The following is a 19,280-nucleotide window of genomic DNA, read 5'->3' on the forward strand; positions in this document are numbered from 1 at the left end:
ATGGCGCTGTCCCGCAGCGGACAGAAAGGTTAGTGCTGTTGGTGCTGCGCTACTCTGGCCTTAGTTTATGTTTTCGCTCGCATGCAATTTTAATCTACACTGCTACTACTGCCTTTGTACTTCACAATTGTATCTTTTTAATTCATTTTATTCTTAAACATTTTTTCTGGTCACCGCCAGGCACCTGCTCTTTCACTCTCGCTCTCTTCCCTGTCCACCGCAGCTTCTAGTGGCTGATTGAATGAAGGGAGAAGAGCGGAGACAACTTCTCTACATCCTCACTTTCGGTAGTTCAGAGATGTGGGTGCTCTAGTGGTCCGGCTCTTCTTGATTGGCCGGGCTTTCCCACTTCTCACACCACATATAAGCATTATGGTGCCATCATGCAGCGGACGTGCGAAGTGGGCGCACCGCTGGTGCGCCAGAGGCAAGCCCGTCTGCGCCCGTCCGCGCCTGGACTGGGCCAAGGGCCAGGACCTCTGGTCCAGGTCAATCAGAAGAACAGAGGAGGGTAAGATAATACGCCAGAAAACAATTAATGACCATCTACAGTAATAGTAATTATGGTAAGCTGGTCTGTCCTCATTTTAATCTGGAGATCTCTCCCATTAAAAACACAGATTCGTGCCCGACCTGTGGGTTCAGATTGGTGGCCTATGACAGGACACCAACAAACCCCATGGATCAGAGAAACAATAAGATAATTCAAAAAATCCCTAAGAAGAAGGATAAGATTCACTCTGCCCTGATCAACGCACGCTCTCTCCCTAAACATAAATACGAGATAGCAGATCTATTAGATAAATATGACTTGGATGTTTTATTTATTACGGAAACATCCCTCAGCCCAGATTTCTGTATTGCTACTCCTGATGGCTTCTCAGCATACAGATGTAATAGAACCCTGAAGAAAGGAGGAGGACTGGCACTCATCTACCGAGACGAGTTTTCATTCAGGACAGAGGTGATTACCACTGCAGTCTGTGAGGCATTTAATTTTAATATAATACTCACTAAACACCAGTTTTTCAAGGGGACCCTATTATATCACCCACTAGGCTCCAGGGTAGATTTTCTATCGGCAATAGGTGACCTATTAGAACCTGTGGCGGGTGAATCCAATTTCGCAATTTGGGGGGATTTTAACTTTCATCTGGAGGCCCTCATAGACAGAGATTCTATAGCTCTCATCTCGGAATTAGAGGCTTTAGGATTCTCCCAAAAAGTGAGGTAGCCTACTCACTCAGCGGGGAATACATTAGATGGTCTGTTTTCAAACAGTGATCACATCTCATTAAGGACGGTTCTCCCCTTGACATGGTCTGATCATAGCGCAGTACTATTTGACATCAGGATACTACAGCCCATCTGTATGCGCACCAACGCTAACTCTTCCAAACAATTCAGGGCCTGTAGTAGCATTAATAAAGCCCATCTTAGACAACATCTTATAGATTCCCAATCAGAGGCTGTGCCAGACCCTGAATTAGCCTCCTCTAACTACACAGAATGGCTCCAAAATACATTCAGCAACTGGTACCGTACAAAATATTCTCCAAAAACAGGAAGACTCCTTCAGCGCCATGGTTTACCGAGGCGCTCACTGGAGAAACAACACTGCAGGAATCAACTAGCTGACAACAATAGGAGTAGAGATTCCCCCAGCTTCTTGGAATTTAGGCCAGTGCCAGTGGAACAGGTCATTGATCTGGTCAATACAGTCAAATCAGGATCCCCGTCTGACCCATGCCCCCCATCAGTCCTAAAAATGATCCTGTTGTCTGATAGGTAATAAGCTAGTGAGCACTTGTAATGCTATGTTTTGCCCAGGCACCTACCCTTCCATATGTAAAAAGGCCATCATTCAGCCATTGTTAAAGAAAAACAATCTCGACCCTAGCTGAACTGGTATCACTCCCCACCCCTGTCAAGAAGGCCAGAAACGTAGGCATTATATTTGATGAGAGCCTTTCCTTCAAACAGCATGTCAACGCAGTGGTCTCCTCATCCTTTTATGTCTTAAGGATGATAAAGAAATTGCTACCTTTACTCCCGACTAGCACTGGAAAAACACTCATCAGTGCCTTAGTTATGTCAAAAGTCAACTACTGCAATGGCCTTTTACTCAATGCCCAAGAAAATGTTCTGAACAAGTTGCAACTGATATAGAATGCAGCCGCCAGGATACTGTCAAGTTAAGAGAATTTTGAATTACAAGGAAACCTTTGACGGCCCTCGACGCCAAAGAGCAAGAATCTGCTTTGGAGGCTCCAGCAACATCCGAGCCCCATGAAAAGGAACCTGAGAAAGAGTTCTCAAGAACCCAAGGAGCTTGAAGGAGCAGGAGGGTTCGACGAGGAGTCCTGGAACGATCGCGACACAGACTCCCCCGAAGAAAGGGTAGACAGCTACCCCTTGAGGCCATCACCGCCAGACTACCTCTCCTTGTATAAGAGCTCGATCAAGAGTACTGCAGAAACTTAGGCAGTACAGTTGGAGGAAGAGAAGGGAGATTTCTGTTTTCCCCTCGAGACATCAATGCCTTCAAGCAAAAGTAGTTTATACCTACCAATGCCGCCCAGCATTTTAGATCAAGGCAAATAAGCCTTTCGGGAACAGTGACTCCCTGATTCCAAAATAAGATAAGCCTTCAACACAGGATCCAAAATACATACAGGGGAACGAGCCTGCTGATTCCCTCATTGTCGCAACTGCAAGAGAGCGGTACAGTGCCCACACCCCTACAGGGCCACTTCCAGAAAAGGAGAGCAAGACACTCAACATGGTGGGAAGGAAGATGGAGAGGGAGGCAACAACACAGTGGTGGATTGCTGACTCAAATGCACTGCTGAACAGATATGGACACCAGCAATGGAACAAAATGGATGCCCTAAAGCAACTTCTACCCGAGGAATACAAAAAGAGGACCAAGCATGTCATGCAAGAAGACCGAAATGTCGCTAACACATGCCTAAAATCAGCCTTGGGGGCAGCAGACGTGCACGGGCACAACGTTGAAGAGACATGCCTGGCTAAGAGTGTCAAGGTTTAAACCTGAGGTACAAGCCTCCATTATCAACATGCCCTTTACCCTGGCTGCACTATTCGTCCAGGCGGTCGATGAGCCCTTACAACAGATCAAAGAGGACAATGAAACTGCCCAGGCTGACTGGGTCTCTGAAGTACAGAGGCTCATTCAGAAGTGGTGGATGCACAACCCAAAGTCCCACAGACTGAGCACCTTTCACATCGGGCAGCAGCAACAAACACAAGGCAGAACACATCAGGCAAACGCAGCAGACCATGTACCAACAGTGGCAGCACCTGGGTAGGCAGCCCATTTGTGCAAGAGGGAGGGGAAGAGGACAGACTCCCCTAGGTGGAGGGGCAACAAACAAGTGACTTGTCCAGTGAAGAAAGGCCCCCCAAAACACCAGTGGGAGGCAGAATAGGGGATTACCCGCGGTAGTGGAAACAAGCATTTGCAATGCACCAGGTCTTGCAGTGTTAAAGTTTGAGTTATTGGCATTGTATATGACAATGTGTTGCATTAAATTTTTAGCAAAGTCTGTATTGGTGTATAAAGATGATTTGCAAGATGATAGCGATGGAGTGGGGGATGGATGGATGGATGGAGTGGAGGGGATGGATGGATGGAGTGGGGGATGGAGTGGGGGATGGATGGATGGGGGGATGGATGGAGTGGGGGGATGGAATTAATGTGTGCATGAAAAAGAGGAATCTAAGGATAGAAATAAACTGGGCACCCTCCACTCACATAGTGCATATAAATACTAGCCCCATTTATGCACTGCTCATTTCATTGTAGTGGGTGGTGCCCTACCTTCTGTACTCAAGCGAAAGGGGCAGCCTTGTCCCATCTTAGGTAGTGAGATCCAACAAACTGACTGATGCAACAGTTGACAAACTAGGAGACAGCAACTTACTCACACTCCTTTATATACAACATTCCCTAACTAGCACATATCTTGCCCCTTTCGCCTGCTTACCCTCACACAGAGGAACACTCTGATGACGAAAAGCGCGGGGAACTATATGACGTGTTCATTGCACCCTTGAATCCGTGAGGTGTCTCCTTTTATGCATGGGTGAACAATTGTGACTTATGTGGTACTTCTCAGACAGGGCACCAGCAGCTCCAGAACAAGCGTGGGATACGCCAGGTAGCCCCCAAGCCAGTGGTGTAAAATAAAACGATGCCTCCCTCTACAAAAATGTGATGAGCCCCGGCACCACCCCGTCTCTCCCATATCTTACCGATATTCGTTGGGCTTAATAGGGGCACCTTTAAGGGTTGAGGGGCCCCTGTCTCAAGCTTTGCCAGTGGGTAGCGAAAGAATGAATGGTTAACCAGAGAGAGCGGAGTACACTGGTGGCTCACCGCTAGAGATCAGAGTAGTAATTAGTCTCTAGGATGGGTAAGAAAACAGGGGTGTATAGTTTACACAGGTGGGGCATACAATATTTCTGCCCACTAAAGAGCGGCTTGCTGATAATGGGAGCTGTTGGTGCCGAGCTCGGCGGGGCAGGTCCCATTTGTTCCTCGCCGGCCTGCAGGCAGCTCTGTTATTAGGCAGCTGGAGGGCTGGGGACCTCTGCTGTTCCGTGTGTAATGTGCCCGAGCCTCCAGGCGGGCGGGGGGATCACAAATGCGACGTCCCCCACCCTTGGAGAGTAATTGGCAGAACAAGAGCGCATTAAGGCAGATATAGGAGGGAGGCCAGCGCTGGCACATACTGTGTGTATGAGCTAAAGGCGGGTGGTTGTGTGTGTCAAATGCCCCTCAGACTACAGAACGCAGAGAATGCTATGTCCACATCAGGAATCAGGCATGCTCGTGTCTGTCTAAGTGTGTGTGCTTCATAGTAATTGTCTATGTGTCACTGCATCGTATACTGTGTGCTACTTTAAGCATGTAACAGTGTGAGGGTATACACTACTGCGCTTGTGAGTCACGCTGTTTGCGAGTGGGTTTGTACCGGACAGTTACGGACCTTGCTGTTGTATGTGACCCACTCTGCCTGTGCCACTGTATGCGTGTGCGTTTAACCTTGAGTGCGTGTGTATGTGGAGCGTGATGTACTGTGTGTGTACAGCAAGTTAGTGTATGTGGCCTACTGTGTGTGTTCGTGTGTGAGCCACTGTGTTCATGTATCTATCTATACGTGTGTTAGTGTGCATGCTCTGCTGTGTGCGTACCACTGTATGTGTGCACGGGTGCCGGAGTGTATAGACACATAAACGCGTGAATGCTCAGTTTGTTTGCAGTGTACGTCACACGTCATCTACGGTCCTGTTCAGTTTTATTTTATTTTGATTGCAGTATTAAAACAGGTGTTACAGAAGCTGTACAAAATAAATGTATTGAGACTGCTGAGCAGAATATAAATATTTGATGTGCATGTCTAATGCAGACAAGTGCATTTTCTCTTCTGTCGCGAGGCACAGTCCAAACAAGCATGCGAGTGGTGTGGACGTGCACGCGCCTCGCGCTAAAAGTTAAAAAAAAATATGCCACAGGGAATCAGTACAATGAACTAAAATGCTCTACTCTCCCATCATATTTAAAGGTTCAAACTTGAGCCACAGTAGCTCGGAATACCATTGTTAATTTCAAAGCCAATAGACCCTTTGAGAAGGTAACAACAAACTGTAATGTGGAGATAGAGCTCTCCAAATGTAGAAGATATGCACAGCATGAAGATCTAGGCGAGGACCAGAAATTTAAGATGTCAGTAAAATACAGTTTTCTCAGAATCCTACTGAGTTATGAAGCTGCAGTCTATTATGCAGTAGCAACATTTGTCTTTCCAATCCATATGCATAAAAACTGAGGGGGAAAAAGGAAATAAGAGGCAAGCAAACAGGAATTCAGCAAAAGTGACAGTGAAAAGATTTGAGAACAAAAAAATGGGAAAAGAGGTTTTAAGCACAATTGCACCTATCCTGTATTTTGCCTAGTTTTTTTACGGTGCCACGGATCGGAGATTCTTTTCCCTAGACCTCCTAGAACAAAGAATTTGTTCTAACATACAATTTTTGCAAAAAATGATCCCGCACACAAATCAATGTATTGAAAATCTGTACAATAATAGTCACTGTGCATAAGTCAAAAAATGGAAAATCAATCAGTAGCAGAATCTTTGGATGTTTTTTAGAAGTTCAGTCTTTATTTGATTCTTCACACATGTAGCCAACGCGTTTCGTCCTCCTTATATTTGGCAAGCCAACCTTTAGGCTATATAATCAAGAGAAAAACCACATAGTTACTAAATCAACTAGTGCTTATTAATATAATATCCAAAGCCCACCTTAATGTTGCATACATTGATTTGTGTGCTGGATCATTTTTTGCAAAAATTGACAGTGAAAAGATGGTCGTACACTTTGGTATGCATCATGCGTTTCTATTGTGCACTCAATCAATGGCCAACTTTTATTTTAGTAAGGGTGCCAATATCGCCACTCATGACCATAATAAGCAGCACATTCTGGAAGTCATGTTAACGTAGCTGTCACAACACCCGATTAAATGGAACTGCCTCACCGCACATGCATTGGGTGCTCAGATGAAATAGACAACCCAATACTTGGGAGACAGGACGTAGAGCAACAATTCAAGTAGGGTAACGTACAACAGAAGTCAGAGTAGAGTCAAGGGAGAATAGGGGTGAAGAAATGGTTTAAGTCTACCTTCAGCCTCAGGAGTTGGACAATGAAACTGACCACTCCCCCTCACACCCCATCCAATCAGTAGTGCTACAATACCGGTGGAAATGTTGAATGAAAACATTGCACAACAAACGCCAGGGACTGAGGGAGAAGGTCCCAGAATTGAAGACTTTCAGAGCCCCAAAACAGGAGGAAATAAGATTTGCTCCAAAAACAATAAAAAAATGTAAAATGTTAATATGTTCACACTTTTCCCCCTATATAACAAATATATATATATATATTTCATTTTACTGAATATCACCACCCAGTGTGTGTATATATATATATATATATATATATATATATATATATATATATATATATATATATATATATATATATATATATATATATATATATATGCCCACCCCTAAATAGCACCTATGGTAAGAGCGCAAGCAAGCTGCCAGGTCAGCAGTTAAGTAGCATGCCCATGACGGTGCCCGCATCCACCTTTGTGCCCCGCGTCCCTAGTAATCCCAACGCACAGTAGCTAAAAGTTTAAGTGATCCTAACATGATATACAGTTATTACTATCCTTCCCACAAACACCACAACTGCTAAAGACTTCAGCACGATCACGGACCACAGTCCCATTTAACTGCTCTCCCAATTCATCCACCCCCTGCCCTCCCAAAACTAGCTGAGACCTAAAAAAACTGAAGCCCCCGAAGCCCTCTTACCGCCGGTGCTGTGGTGCGCGTGATGAAAACTACCATGGAGCGGGACTTCCGTTTCCCGCTGGAAGCTCGCGCTCACGGAGTGGCTGGCCAGGAGAGGAGCAGTGGTGACGCGAGGCTCCCATGCCCGATGGAGAGCCCCGCGGTGGCGGCTGAAGTCCGGAGTTGCGCCGATGAGGTGAGTGGGGCCTAGTTGTAGCGGGGGAGGGGGTGGTGTCTGTGTGCACTCGTGTGTGTGCGCGCGCTCTTGTGTGTTTGCGGCGGGGGGTGGTGGTGTGTGTCTCTGTATGTGTGCGCTCGTGTGTATGCGTGGGTGTATGTGCGCTAGTGTGTGTTTGCGTGCGTGTATGTCTCTGCGTGTGGGTGTATGTGCCTGCGCGCGTCTCTGTGTGGGTGTGTGTGTGACTAGCCTGCCGGAAGCGGAGTGCGTGGTTGTGCGGGCCACCCGCTCCGATCCCATTCTGGCAGATGCGCGCGGCCAGGTCTTGTCTCCTCGAAAGCGAAGCCAGTAACAATTGGTCTCTGGCGAGACCGCGCTTTTGCGTGGTTAACGCCACGAGACCTAAAAGTCACAGATATTGCATAGAACTACTCAGAAAACCACCACCAATTTCCCCAAAACCCAAAAGATATCAAGGGAACGAGACCATACAACTCATGAAAGAGGTCAAAGAACTCATACTAAAGAAGACAATCAAAAGTGAACAAAACAAGGGGAACAACTCACCTTACTTCCTGGTCCAGAAACAAGACTTTACCCTAAGACCAATCTTGGCCTTCAGGATTTAAACAAGTTCATTGGGACGCAACATTTCAGGATGACAACCCTGTAGGGAGTAATCCCACTCCTGCAAAAAGGGGACTATATGGCCACATTAGACCCAAAAGGTGCCTTCCTACACATACTCATGAATCAATGTTACAAGAAATACCTACGGTTTGTACTAGAGAAAGTACTCTACCAATTCAGAGTCCTTCTATTTAGGAGAAATTCAGCACCAAGGATCTTTACAAAGTGTCTTCAGCATATCTAAAAAGAAAAGGAATACAAGTCTATATATCCCTAGATGATTGGCTAGTAAAGGCAAATTCAAAACAACGTAAAAGGGACATTCAAACTGTAATCAAAACTTTAGAGTGACTGGGTTTCTCCTTAAACCACAAGAAATCGGCACCACAACCGGAACAGGAAAAAGTGTTCCTGGGGGCAATCATAAACTAGAGAACAGCACTGCCACACCCTGTCCAGAGGAGCGTGAAGGTGATGGCAGAACAAGTTCACCTATACCATAAGGGGCAGTTTCTGACAGTGAGGACTGTCATGAAACTAATGTGTATGATGACATCATGCATACCACTCATTACACAAGCAAGACTGCATATGCGTCCTTTCCAGGAATGGATCTGCAACAAATAGACACAAGCCATCGAGAGTTGGGAGGATCTAGAGGTTGTCACAGCAGAGGTACAAAAAGAAGCACCATGGTGGAACTCCAAGAATGTTACATTAGGAAGACCATTCAAGACAACAACTCCAACGTTGACCATCACAACAGATGCATCCCACAAGGGTTGAGGAACACACACAGGCAACCTGAAGGTGCGTGGGCAATGTAACAGCATGGAGGAGCTTATACATATCAACTAGCTGAAAAAGAAAACAGTGTTCCTAGCCCTGAAGGCATTCTAGACATGCATCACAGGTCAAACAGGATTAATCCAGACAGACAACACAACAACATTTCATCTCAACAACAGGGAGGAACAAAATCACTCACCCTGAGGAAACTAGCACAGGAATTATGGCAATGGGCAATACCAAGAAAGCTCACACTGCAAACAGTCCATCTACCAGGAAAGGAGAGCTTAGAGTCAGACAGACTAATCAGACAAGAAAGCAGCTCCCACAAATGGGAACTGAAATATTCAGAGTGTGGGGGAGGCCAGAAGTAGACCTGTCTGCAATACCAAAAAAGGCAAAATGCCAAGACTTTGCCTCCAGGTTTTAACACCACCACTCAGAGGGGAACTGATCAGGGAGAGTGGCCTATGCCTTTCCTCCAATTCCCCCAATACTGAAGGTGCTGAAGAAAGAGAGACAACCAGGAACACAGTTCATCCTCATAGCATGACAATGGGCCAGACAAACTTGTTACTCGGACCTCCTTGAGATGTTCAGAGGACAAATGGTGACAATCAAAGCAGAGAGTAAGATCTGCTAGGAATTCAGGTGGGGGGAGTGTACCACCCAGAGCCAGCAATATTCAGCCTAGCAGCCTGGCTCCTGAATACTTAGAGTTTGGGCAACTCCAACTACTGCCAAGAACAATGGAAACCCTTAAGGAGGCAAGGAAAGCAACTACATGCAAATGACATGCAGTAAAATGGAAACAATCCATTCACTGGTGCACAAATAAAAGACATATGGAGGAAAGGACAAAACAGGAACCTGTGCTAGCGAATCTTACTCATCTGCTAGATAGCGGTCTGACACATTCATCCTTAAAAGTACATCTGGCAGCAATAGTAGCCTACATCAGGGACACGTCCGGTAACAGCGTCTTCACATATCCAGTGGATAAAACAATTCCTATTAATAATTGCTCCACCAAGATAAATTCCTGCACCATTGTGGAACTTGAATAATGTGCTAACACAGTTAATGATAAAACCCTTTGAGCTATGCATGTAGGAAGGTGGATACCAGACTATGGTTACCCCAGATTTTTTGCCTAGTGTTTAGCTGGTTTTCGACTTAGTTGGCCTGGGATCCTGCTAATCAGGACCCCAGGCTATCGGCTCTCTCTTTAAAATGGTCTCCATGTATCCTAGGTACATCTCCAATTGGATACTGGGTCACCTTATGAGCCCCTGCACAGTGTACCATAGGTACCCAGGGCATAGGTGCATCCAAGGCCTACCAGGGGCTGCATCATATCTTTTGCCACCCCTGGCTGGCCATTCAAATTGACACAACTGGCTGATCAGTCAGCTGGGGCAAGGTGGTGTAATCACCCCTTGCTTAGATATAGTATACCTATATCTAACCTTATGTTTGGACATATATACACCTATAAGTCACTCCTATGGCAGGCCTTAACAATCCTGAAGACAGAGTGCTTGGTTTTATGTGAGATGGTGCTCTAGCATGTGCTGAGCCTGTCTGCAGCTTTCGGAACCATGTCCTTTAGCTGTTCTGGGATATTGCCATACCATATACTCTTAAGTGCATTATAATCCTCGCGGTTAGATGCTAACTATGGTTTGGCTTTATCAAAACAAGTAAGGTGTCATACGATTTGGAATACTACCTCCTCGCCAGTCCTGGCGACGGGGGTAGCATTTCACCCTTCTAGAGGGAGAAGACATGTTGTTCTAACTATTCCCGGTTAAAGTTAACCAGAGCCTCAGCATCACAAAATGGATGCTGCTGCCACAGACACAAGTCTTACCTCCTGCTGCTGGGAGTCCTTCCAGCGAGGGAGGCTTGGACAATAGGTTTCCTGCCTTGGTAGGTGCTAGCATTTTGTGTATTCGGACAGGGAGGGCTCAAAGGATTGAGACATGCCTGGGGCACACAAGATGTCCCATGCATAGTCCTGTTCAAACCGGTGCTGGGCTTTCCTGCCCCAGCTCTGGCGCGAAACTGAACAAAGGGAAAGGGGTGGAACCGCCCCCTTCCCTGGTCCCACCCATCCAGCCCCTAAGATCAGTATATAGGTAGGAGCTGAGTCAGTAGGACTTTAGATTATCCTGACTGAAACTTTGAAACGAAACTCTGGACCTTCATCACTCTGCTTTGGAAGAAGACGACTGAAGAATCTCCCTTGTGGTCAAGGAGTGACCACCCTGCACAAGCAGGCACCATCCAGCGATCGACGACTTGCTTTGCCGCCGCCTCCCGCCGGAGCCCGAGCCCAGAGCCTGACAAGAACCGGATTCCCAGACATCCAACAGCCCGATCCACAGTCCCTGCAAAGCTGAGACCCATGGAGGCGACGTGGGACCGGCTCTGTTGAAAAATCTGCGACATGCTAACTGTGCAGCCCCCGAGGTCCCCTCAAAGCTGTGCATTGGGGTTTGAGAAGCCCCAGCCCCGAGCAGCATCTGCACCAAAGATCTGCCCTGCACACTCCATGAGTTCTGCGTGGGGCCCTTTTACATTTTCCTGCTCAACGCGTCGTGACCATCTTGGTGACGATCCCAAATAATTATCACCATTTGTGTGGTTGCTCCAGACTGGGCCCTTGCTTCCCTGAAAAGAAGCAGCCCCTCAGACCTTGCTGGTCTGAGTAAGAAGCCTACATCGATTCCTGCGTGGGTTGCCTTTGCCAAGGCTTGTTGCCTCCAATCTTGAAGCCGACACCGCCGACAGCGAGAGCCTTCGTGGGACAGCCCGTGACTCCATCCTGGTCATCGTCGATGACTCCTGGACCGCGTGGCTGCAGAGATAAGCTTCCCATCAGCACCTGATCGCATCCCGACATCGCCTGGTTCCATCCTGGTTCCACGCTGTCAACTGGCTAGTGACCCAGACTCTGTCCCCTCTGCTTTCAGGTCCTCTACATCTTCGATCCACCCTTGGATCCACCCGGACTCTTCTCTTCTGGCCGCCTGCAGCATCTTCACTCCAAGGCTCCATAGATCTTCACGACGTAACCCGACACACTTTTAAACCTGTGCACCCGCTTCCTGTTGATTGATTGATTGAATAAAATGTATAACGCGCAAACAATAACCCGAAGGCATCAAGGCGCCTAACAAAACAGATCAAAAGAGTAGTCGCTACATCACTACAGATACGCTTGCACAAAGAGATGTGTTTTCAAAGCACTTCTGAATGCCTGAAGAGTGGGTAGGGATCTTATTTCCAGCGGGAGTGCATTCCACCACTTGGGCGCCAAAGTGGAGAAAGCCCTGCCACCCCATTTCGCTCTCCTAAAACGGGGGGCAGATAGCAGGAGTCTGCCAGAGGATCGCAGATCTCTAGAGGGAGTGTAGCGGGACAAGATGGATCCTACACCAGTGGAACTGTTTCTAGCCAAAGCCCTGTATGTCATGCATAGGGTCTTAAAGTGAATACGGGCCTCGACAGGAAGCCAATGTAGCAGCTTTCTGGCCGCTGTGGCTGAGGTGCGTTTAGGAAGATCCAGGACAAACCTGGCAGCGGCATTCTGGACTACCTGCAAGCGCTGCAGTAGACTCTTATTCATTCCCGCATACAGCGCATTACAGTAGTCCATCCTGGAGCCGATGAGGGCCACAGCAAGCTGTTTCCTTGCCTGTAGGGATAAGTAATGCCTGATCCTCCTCAAGACATGAATAATGCTCCAGCAGGTGGAGATGGTTCTGCTGACCTGCTTACCCATGTCAAGGGCAGGGTCAATCATAACCCCGAGATTTTTTGCGGAGGAGGTAGGGGTGGGACAGGCTCCTAATGAGTCTGGCCACCAGCAGGATGACCATACGTCATCTTTCCCTCCAAACACCATCATCTCCGTCTTCTCTCCGTTTAATTTAAGCGAGTTAAGGATCATCCATTGACCGACTGCTTCCATACAAGAAATAAAATTGGAGGCAGTCGGGACGCTAGACTGGGAGAGAGAGAGACAAGGATCTGGGTGTCGTCCGCATAGGAAACTATCTCCATCCCATAAGATCTAATGAGCCTGGCAAGTGGGGTCACATAGATGTTAAAAAGGGTCGGACTGAGGGCCGACCCCTGAGGGACCCCACATTGCACAGGAAGGGATGGAGATAGGTACTCCCCCAACTTCACTCTTTGCACTCGGTGGTTGAGGAAAGAGGTGAGTAGATCTAGAGCTGCACCTTGCACCCCAATCCCCCTCAGCCGTGGGTTAGGTAACGCGAGTACTACGGTGCTCCTGTAGAGGTTTACATCCCTAGTGTCCTAGTTTCAAGTGGTTAAGCTCTATTCCAGTCGGAAGGTTCCTAAATCTTAACTTTATAACTTTTACACACCCATTGATTTCAATGTGTACACTTGTGTGCTTTTAGACACTGCACACTCCTCTCGTGGGCCTCCTGCTCCCTAACTATTGTTAGCTCAGTGTAGCCCCAGCGATTCCCAAGGCCCTAGGCTTACCATTGTTCGTGTTGTGATACTTATACCACTTTTTTAATATATGGTTTGACGGACCACCCCGCCCTATCCATAATTGTGCAACTTTTGTCTATTCTATTAAGTTACTTGTTTTGCGCTTGTGCTTCTGTGTTCATAAAGAGTACAGGGGTTTGTTTAGAAATAAATACATATATATTTTCAATATATATCTTGTGTGGTGTCCTTTCATTTGGTATTAAAGGGATTTCATATGGTAAAACAGCTGGCTTCGCATGCCCTCTTGAGTTTAGCCTAAGACTGCTTTGCCCATGCTATCCCTAGGATAGCTGGTCTATAAGGTTGACTTTACAACCATCACCATAAGGGTTGTTTGGACTGGTGCAAGGTGCTCACTAGAATAGTGAACATCATATACCAGGCCAACTTCTCACAATGCACAAGACAGATTTAAAATCACTAATGCTCAAGGCAGTGTTTCTAATCGCATTCTTATCGCTACGCAGAGTAAGCAAACTGAAGGCACTAACAGTACAGGAACTATATCTGCAAATGCACAAGGACTAGGTGGTTCTCAGAACTAACCTACAGTCCTGCCAAAAGTGTTAATTCATTTTCATGTTAGCCGAAGTATACAGCTGCCTGCTTTCTTCAAAAACCCTAAAACACAGACAAAAAAGCCTTACACACATTGGATGTAAGAAAGGCTCTGATTTAATACCTTGAAGAAACTAAAGGGTTCCATAAGGAAAACCAGGTGGTTTTCTCCTTCGCAAGAGCAACCAAGGGCTCCCCAGTGACCATGGGAACAATTACAAGATGAATTGTGTATCAATATAGATTTGCTACTCCAACGCAGTCATAACACCACCCGCACACCCAAGAGCCCATTCAAAACTGAAAAAGGGTGCAATACTTGTCTTTCTGGCAAACGTTCCAATGGATGCAATCTATGAAACAGCAACATGGGCATAACCACACCTTTGCAAAACATTATTGTGTGGACATCCAAATGAACAAGGAAGCACAGGTGGTACAAAAAGTACTGCAACACCTGAATGATAACAGTTCCTCATTTCATCCCAACCAACCCACGAGAAGGTATACCACTACGTAATCTAATGCACAGCATGTGAATCCAGAAAAGGATTCATGTGGCAAAACCAAGAGTTTTCTGGTTTCACATGCGACCTACCCCCCTCCCCAGAAATGGGAGATAACATAAACAGGTGGGGAAAGTACTGGAACAAAGAGGAAGCACACAAGAATGGAAAGAAAAACGAACCTGAAGATGGCAACTACGCACTGGAACATTCAGGGTGCTTTCTGACGTCACACAGGCGACAGGCATACCACCAATTTGAGGTCAAGGATGCCCAAAAAGAGAAGGGAATAATGCACAACATGTGCATCCAGAAAACCCTTCAAGCTGCAAAACTACTCCTACTGATAAGTAACCATTTCGTTATTTCAAGAAGAACTTGTATTTAAAACACTTACAATGTTCTCAGATGCTCTGAAGTATTAAGACGTATATAGGCAGCGTCGATGGAGATTCGCGCCAGCATGCCCGTCAACTTCTTATCACGGAAGTCCTGATTGGGCACTATACGGAGACTGCTCTTCCAACCAATTGGGGCCCTCACCCTTTGTTACTACTGCTAATCGTTGGTTGATTCCGAAGGGGACCATACAACAGTGGTGTTATAAGAATTTATATATTTCCTGTCACCTTCTAACATTTGGGATTTATGAAGAGCGAACAATAGTAGTATTCCTTTGAAACTCTTGGATGCATCGAATTTTCCTATTTATACTATTAAAGACTTTCCTCTACTTATTAGGACGACGATTGCTCTTCCAGTGTGTGACGCTCACTTGGCATCTGTATACGGATATATATTTTGCTTGGGTTCGAATTTGGAAGCCCTTTTTCACTCAGCTAGCCCTGACGAAGTTCCCATGGCACGGGGGAACGAAACGCTTTGGCTGTGTGCCGTTGTTGTTTTCCAAAGAAAATCTAATAAAAAAGAAGAACCTTCAAAGAATTTACATCCTCTTGATTTGTTCGTGTAGTGCACCTTCCTTTTGTCCTTAAGACGTATATAGGTATCTGCCTTAAACTATTTGGAGTAGTCATGTTTGGAATCACATTCCCGTAGCCATAAGGACCACCCCAAAGGTTCTCTAATCTAGGAAGGAATTGAAGACACACCTCTTAAAAGAGCAGTACATCACAATGCAGCGGCCTCTTCTATCAGTTGTTTACTGTATACTTGGACTGGCCTCTGTACAGTGCTCTGCTGACTTTTGAGCTATTTTTGCAGTATGCAAATATCACATACAGGTTTATAAGTAAAATCAGATACTTGTATTGTCTGAAGAAGAAATTAATTAATTTTATAAAACTGTGGACATTTCAACTAGTGTGTTTGTTGATGCATTTGCAACATGAACCCAATAGGTGTTGTAAAATCTACCTTGATGGCACCCTCAATTTAAACAGAAGAAGTTAATTAAGATTTGTGAGAATAGTGTGCTTAGTGATTTTCAAACGCCTCATTGTCAGATGGGTCTATTAATGATTTTTAAGGCAGTTTGGAAATGTTATCTATAATTAAAGACTAGTTACACTTAATTGTATTCACTTAGATGGCCTATCGTATTTTCAGAATCATTAATAGTGCTTTGCTGTATGTATACCTTTGTGGTAATGTGTGTACATAATTGAAATATCTTCTCTGCAGATATTAGAAAACACTCCTGAAAACCACCCCGATCAAAGTCATTTGAAGCATGCTTTGGACAAGGCAGAAGAGCTGTGTTCCCAAGTCAATGAAGGAGTTCGGGAAAAAGAGAATTCTGACCGTCTGGAGTGGATACAAGCCCACGTCCAGTGTGAGGGCTTGTCTGAGGTAAGGTTATTCAGGGTACCGGTGTAAAGCTGAGCAGGTGAGAGCTAAAGTCAGTGACCATTCAAAGATTTAAATGGTGGCTTAGGCTATGATTGCCTGTACCTTGCTTTTTCATTGATTATCTTGTTACTCCTTTTTGGATGTATGACGTTACAACGCATACTTTTACCACGCATGCCTTTACAACGCAGTATTAACAACAAATACCTTTACAACGCATAGTGCTTTGGGGTGCTGGATAGTGAATAGTTTAATTTACTATTCCACCTCCAGTCCCCGTGGACACTAGGGAAGGTGTTGGATAGTAAATTAAACTTATTCCCTATCATAGAGCTCCCCCCAGCGCAATGCGTTGTAAATACCGCGTTGTAAAGGCACTGCGTTGCAAAAGTTGCGTCGTAAAGGATGTTTCCCCTCCTTTTTAGTTCTCAGCCCTATTGTTTCCTCTATAGAACCTATAAATCGAGTGGCTTTGATTAAGCCTCTTGCTCGTGATTGGATTGCATGTTGTCTGCTCGTGATGCAATGGCTTTCCTCCCTATTTTTGTGTTTGTCCTGCCCAAGAGCATTTCGATCTCACCGTGGTCCCCTTCTTACTGTCAGTGACTTCTTTTTCTTGGTTTCTGCAGTGGACGGGAGTGTATGTGTTTTTTTGCTCTCTTCCCCGCTTGTTCCTCAGCGAACCATGGTGTCTCTCTTTTTATTTCTAATAAAAATGCTATTGTTTTTCAATAGGTACCACAACATTATATAACACACAACAGGATCACAGAAGGAAAACCATGCAGTCCAGTTTAGTTCTGTTGTGCATTAACTAAGTCCTTGAAGCTCTAACCGCTTTCCCCAATACCTGTCCATGTTTCCTGGGGCATTCCTTTGATGTGTAAATTGGTTCTTCCTGTTTGTTGCACCAATTCATTGCCACTTTCCAGTCAATCAGGGGAGGAAGGAGATGGAGAATTGCAGAATTTAGCAATGCCTCTCTTGGCTAGTATGATGCCAATCCCAATAAGGGGTTTTCAGGTTCCTCCCACATCCTCCAAAATACCCAACAACGCCACCATCGGAGGTTGGTCTAAAGGCATCCCCAGCACTTGTGAGGGAGAGGCTATACAGCCCTACAGTATTGCCCAATAAGAGGACATTCCCATATTACATTGAAGAAGTGGGCATGTGGTTCTGGTGTGAGATAAGTCATGTGTAGGTATTTAAGTTGAATAAGTCGAAGTCTTGATGGGAGGACCAGCACTCCAGGGGGCATGCATGCATCTCCCCATTATGAGTCTTCCAGAGGGCCCAGCCATCACTCCCAGTGGGCAGTGGGCAGTGGAGTTGAAAAGAGATCCGAGGAGGATCTCTGATGTACCTCCTGTGCCAACGGGACCAACGGGACCAATGAGAATATTAGGTTCTAATGGATTAAACTCAGGGACCTCGTAAATGGCATCTGTGTTGTTCGCGGGTGTGACGGAGTTGCAGGTATCGGAATAGGTGAGATGTATGTAGGGTGCATTCAGTTTGTAGGGTTTAAAATTAGATCAAGTGGTTCCCCTGCCATATGTCTCCAACTGTGGAAATACCAATATCATCTGAATCTATTGAACCCCTCAAGGGAGGACGAGTGTTGCAACCAACATCCCTAACCCAAAGGTATCTCAAGTGATCCTTCTTCCTGACGGTCCATTGTAGCGCGAATATCCACATGAGATACCATCTGAGTAGGGTCCGAGAGGTGTTAAAGAATGGGGTTTCTATTAAACATACTCAGGATTATGTCTCTGCCCATGAATACTATTTCTAAGCAGAAAGCTGGGTCATGCCACCCTCCATTCTTCCAATCATTAATCAGTATATGGGCTGCCCAGTAATATGAACTAATATCAGTCATCCCCATCCTTCTATCTTATGGCGACTAAACACACTTGCCAAACATTAAATGAAATGGCTGATTAAGATACAGGAATAGTCGTATCTTATCAAGTATGTTCCGAAAGCAGGTGTGAGGTATGGATAACGGGTAGTTTTGGAGGACATACAATATCCGAGGCCACCCTGTCATCTTGAACTGGGCTACTCTACCAAGAATGTTGAGAGGGTGCTGTACCTGCATAAAGACTTTAAGGCTGACTCTATTTTGAACAGGCAAGCCTCCATTTTACTCAGATTTTTGCAGAATCATCATGTTTGCTTTGACACAGGTGTGATCTGTCCTTATCTTTCGAAGAACCATGCAAGTGTCAAGTCACTCGGACAATGACATTGATAAGACACCTGAAGCAAAATCAGTCTGGAACACATGCCTTGCTATCTCTATTTCAAGGTCAGACAAGAACAATAGCCAAAACAGTGTAGTCGGAATTGTCATACTTTTACTTTTTTTTTTTAATAAGAATACGTCTTAGACTAGCATCTTGATGCAGGTTATCAGACTTTTTTTAAGGTGAGGTTGTAATTTCCCTTCTCAGATAAGATATGATATAAAAGGCCCAACACTTGACTACTTGTCAGGAGAGTTCCTTTGCCCCAGATTATCGTGCAGAATATTGCCAGAGACAATCTTGACTGCCAGAGATGCTGTTGCATCGCACTTTCTACTGAAAGCTAATAGCGAGTCCAGGAGTAGAGGAGCTGATGCCATGTGTTTACCTTTCACTGGGAGCACAGCCTCCCTGACTTTTAAAAACTACAGCGCTTCGCTGTAAACAGGTATGCAGTGTGCTGATTCTATCTAAGAAAATCTAGATGTAAGTTATACTAATACATGCACTCCTAGTGTAGTCATACAACTAGATTTTAGGGTGTTAGGTTTTTAGATGACATTTTAGCTATGGAGAAAATGTAGATTTTATTCTTGTTGTTCGCAACACT

General features: G+C 45.6%; 1 protein-coding gene across 6 annotated transcripts in view; it reads left to right on the plus strand.

The window, feature by feature from the left end:
- The window catches only part of ITSN1 (intersectin 1), a 1,645,471-nt gene that overhangs the window by 1,592,434 nt on the left and 33,757 nt on the right, over positions 1 to 19,280 (plus strand). For all 6 annotated transcript variants that reach the window (XM_086935345.1, XM_086935347.1, XM_086935346.1 and 3 more), the window contains one exon: positions 16,245 to 16,412. In XM_086935345.1, coding sequence (XP_086791471.1) covers positions 16,245 to 16,412 — 168 coding nt within the window. The remainder of the gene's footprint in view (positions 1 to 16,244; positions 16,413 to 19,280) is intronic.

Source organism: Lissotriton vulgaris, chromosome 8 (assembly GCF_964263255.1).
Source record: "Lissotriton vulgaris chromosome 8, aLisVul1.2, whole genome shotgun sequence".
In the NCBI taxonomy this organism is placed as follows: Eukaryota; Metazoa; Chordata; class Amphibia; order Caudata; family Salamandridae; genus Lissotriton; species Lissotriton vulgaris.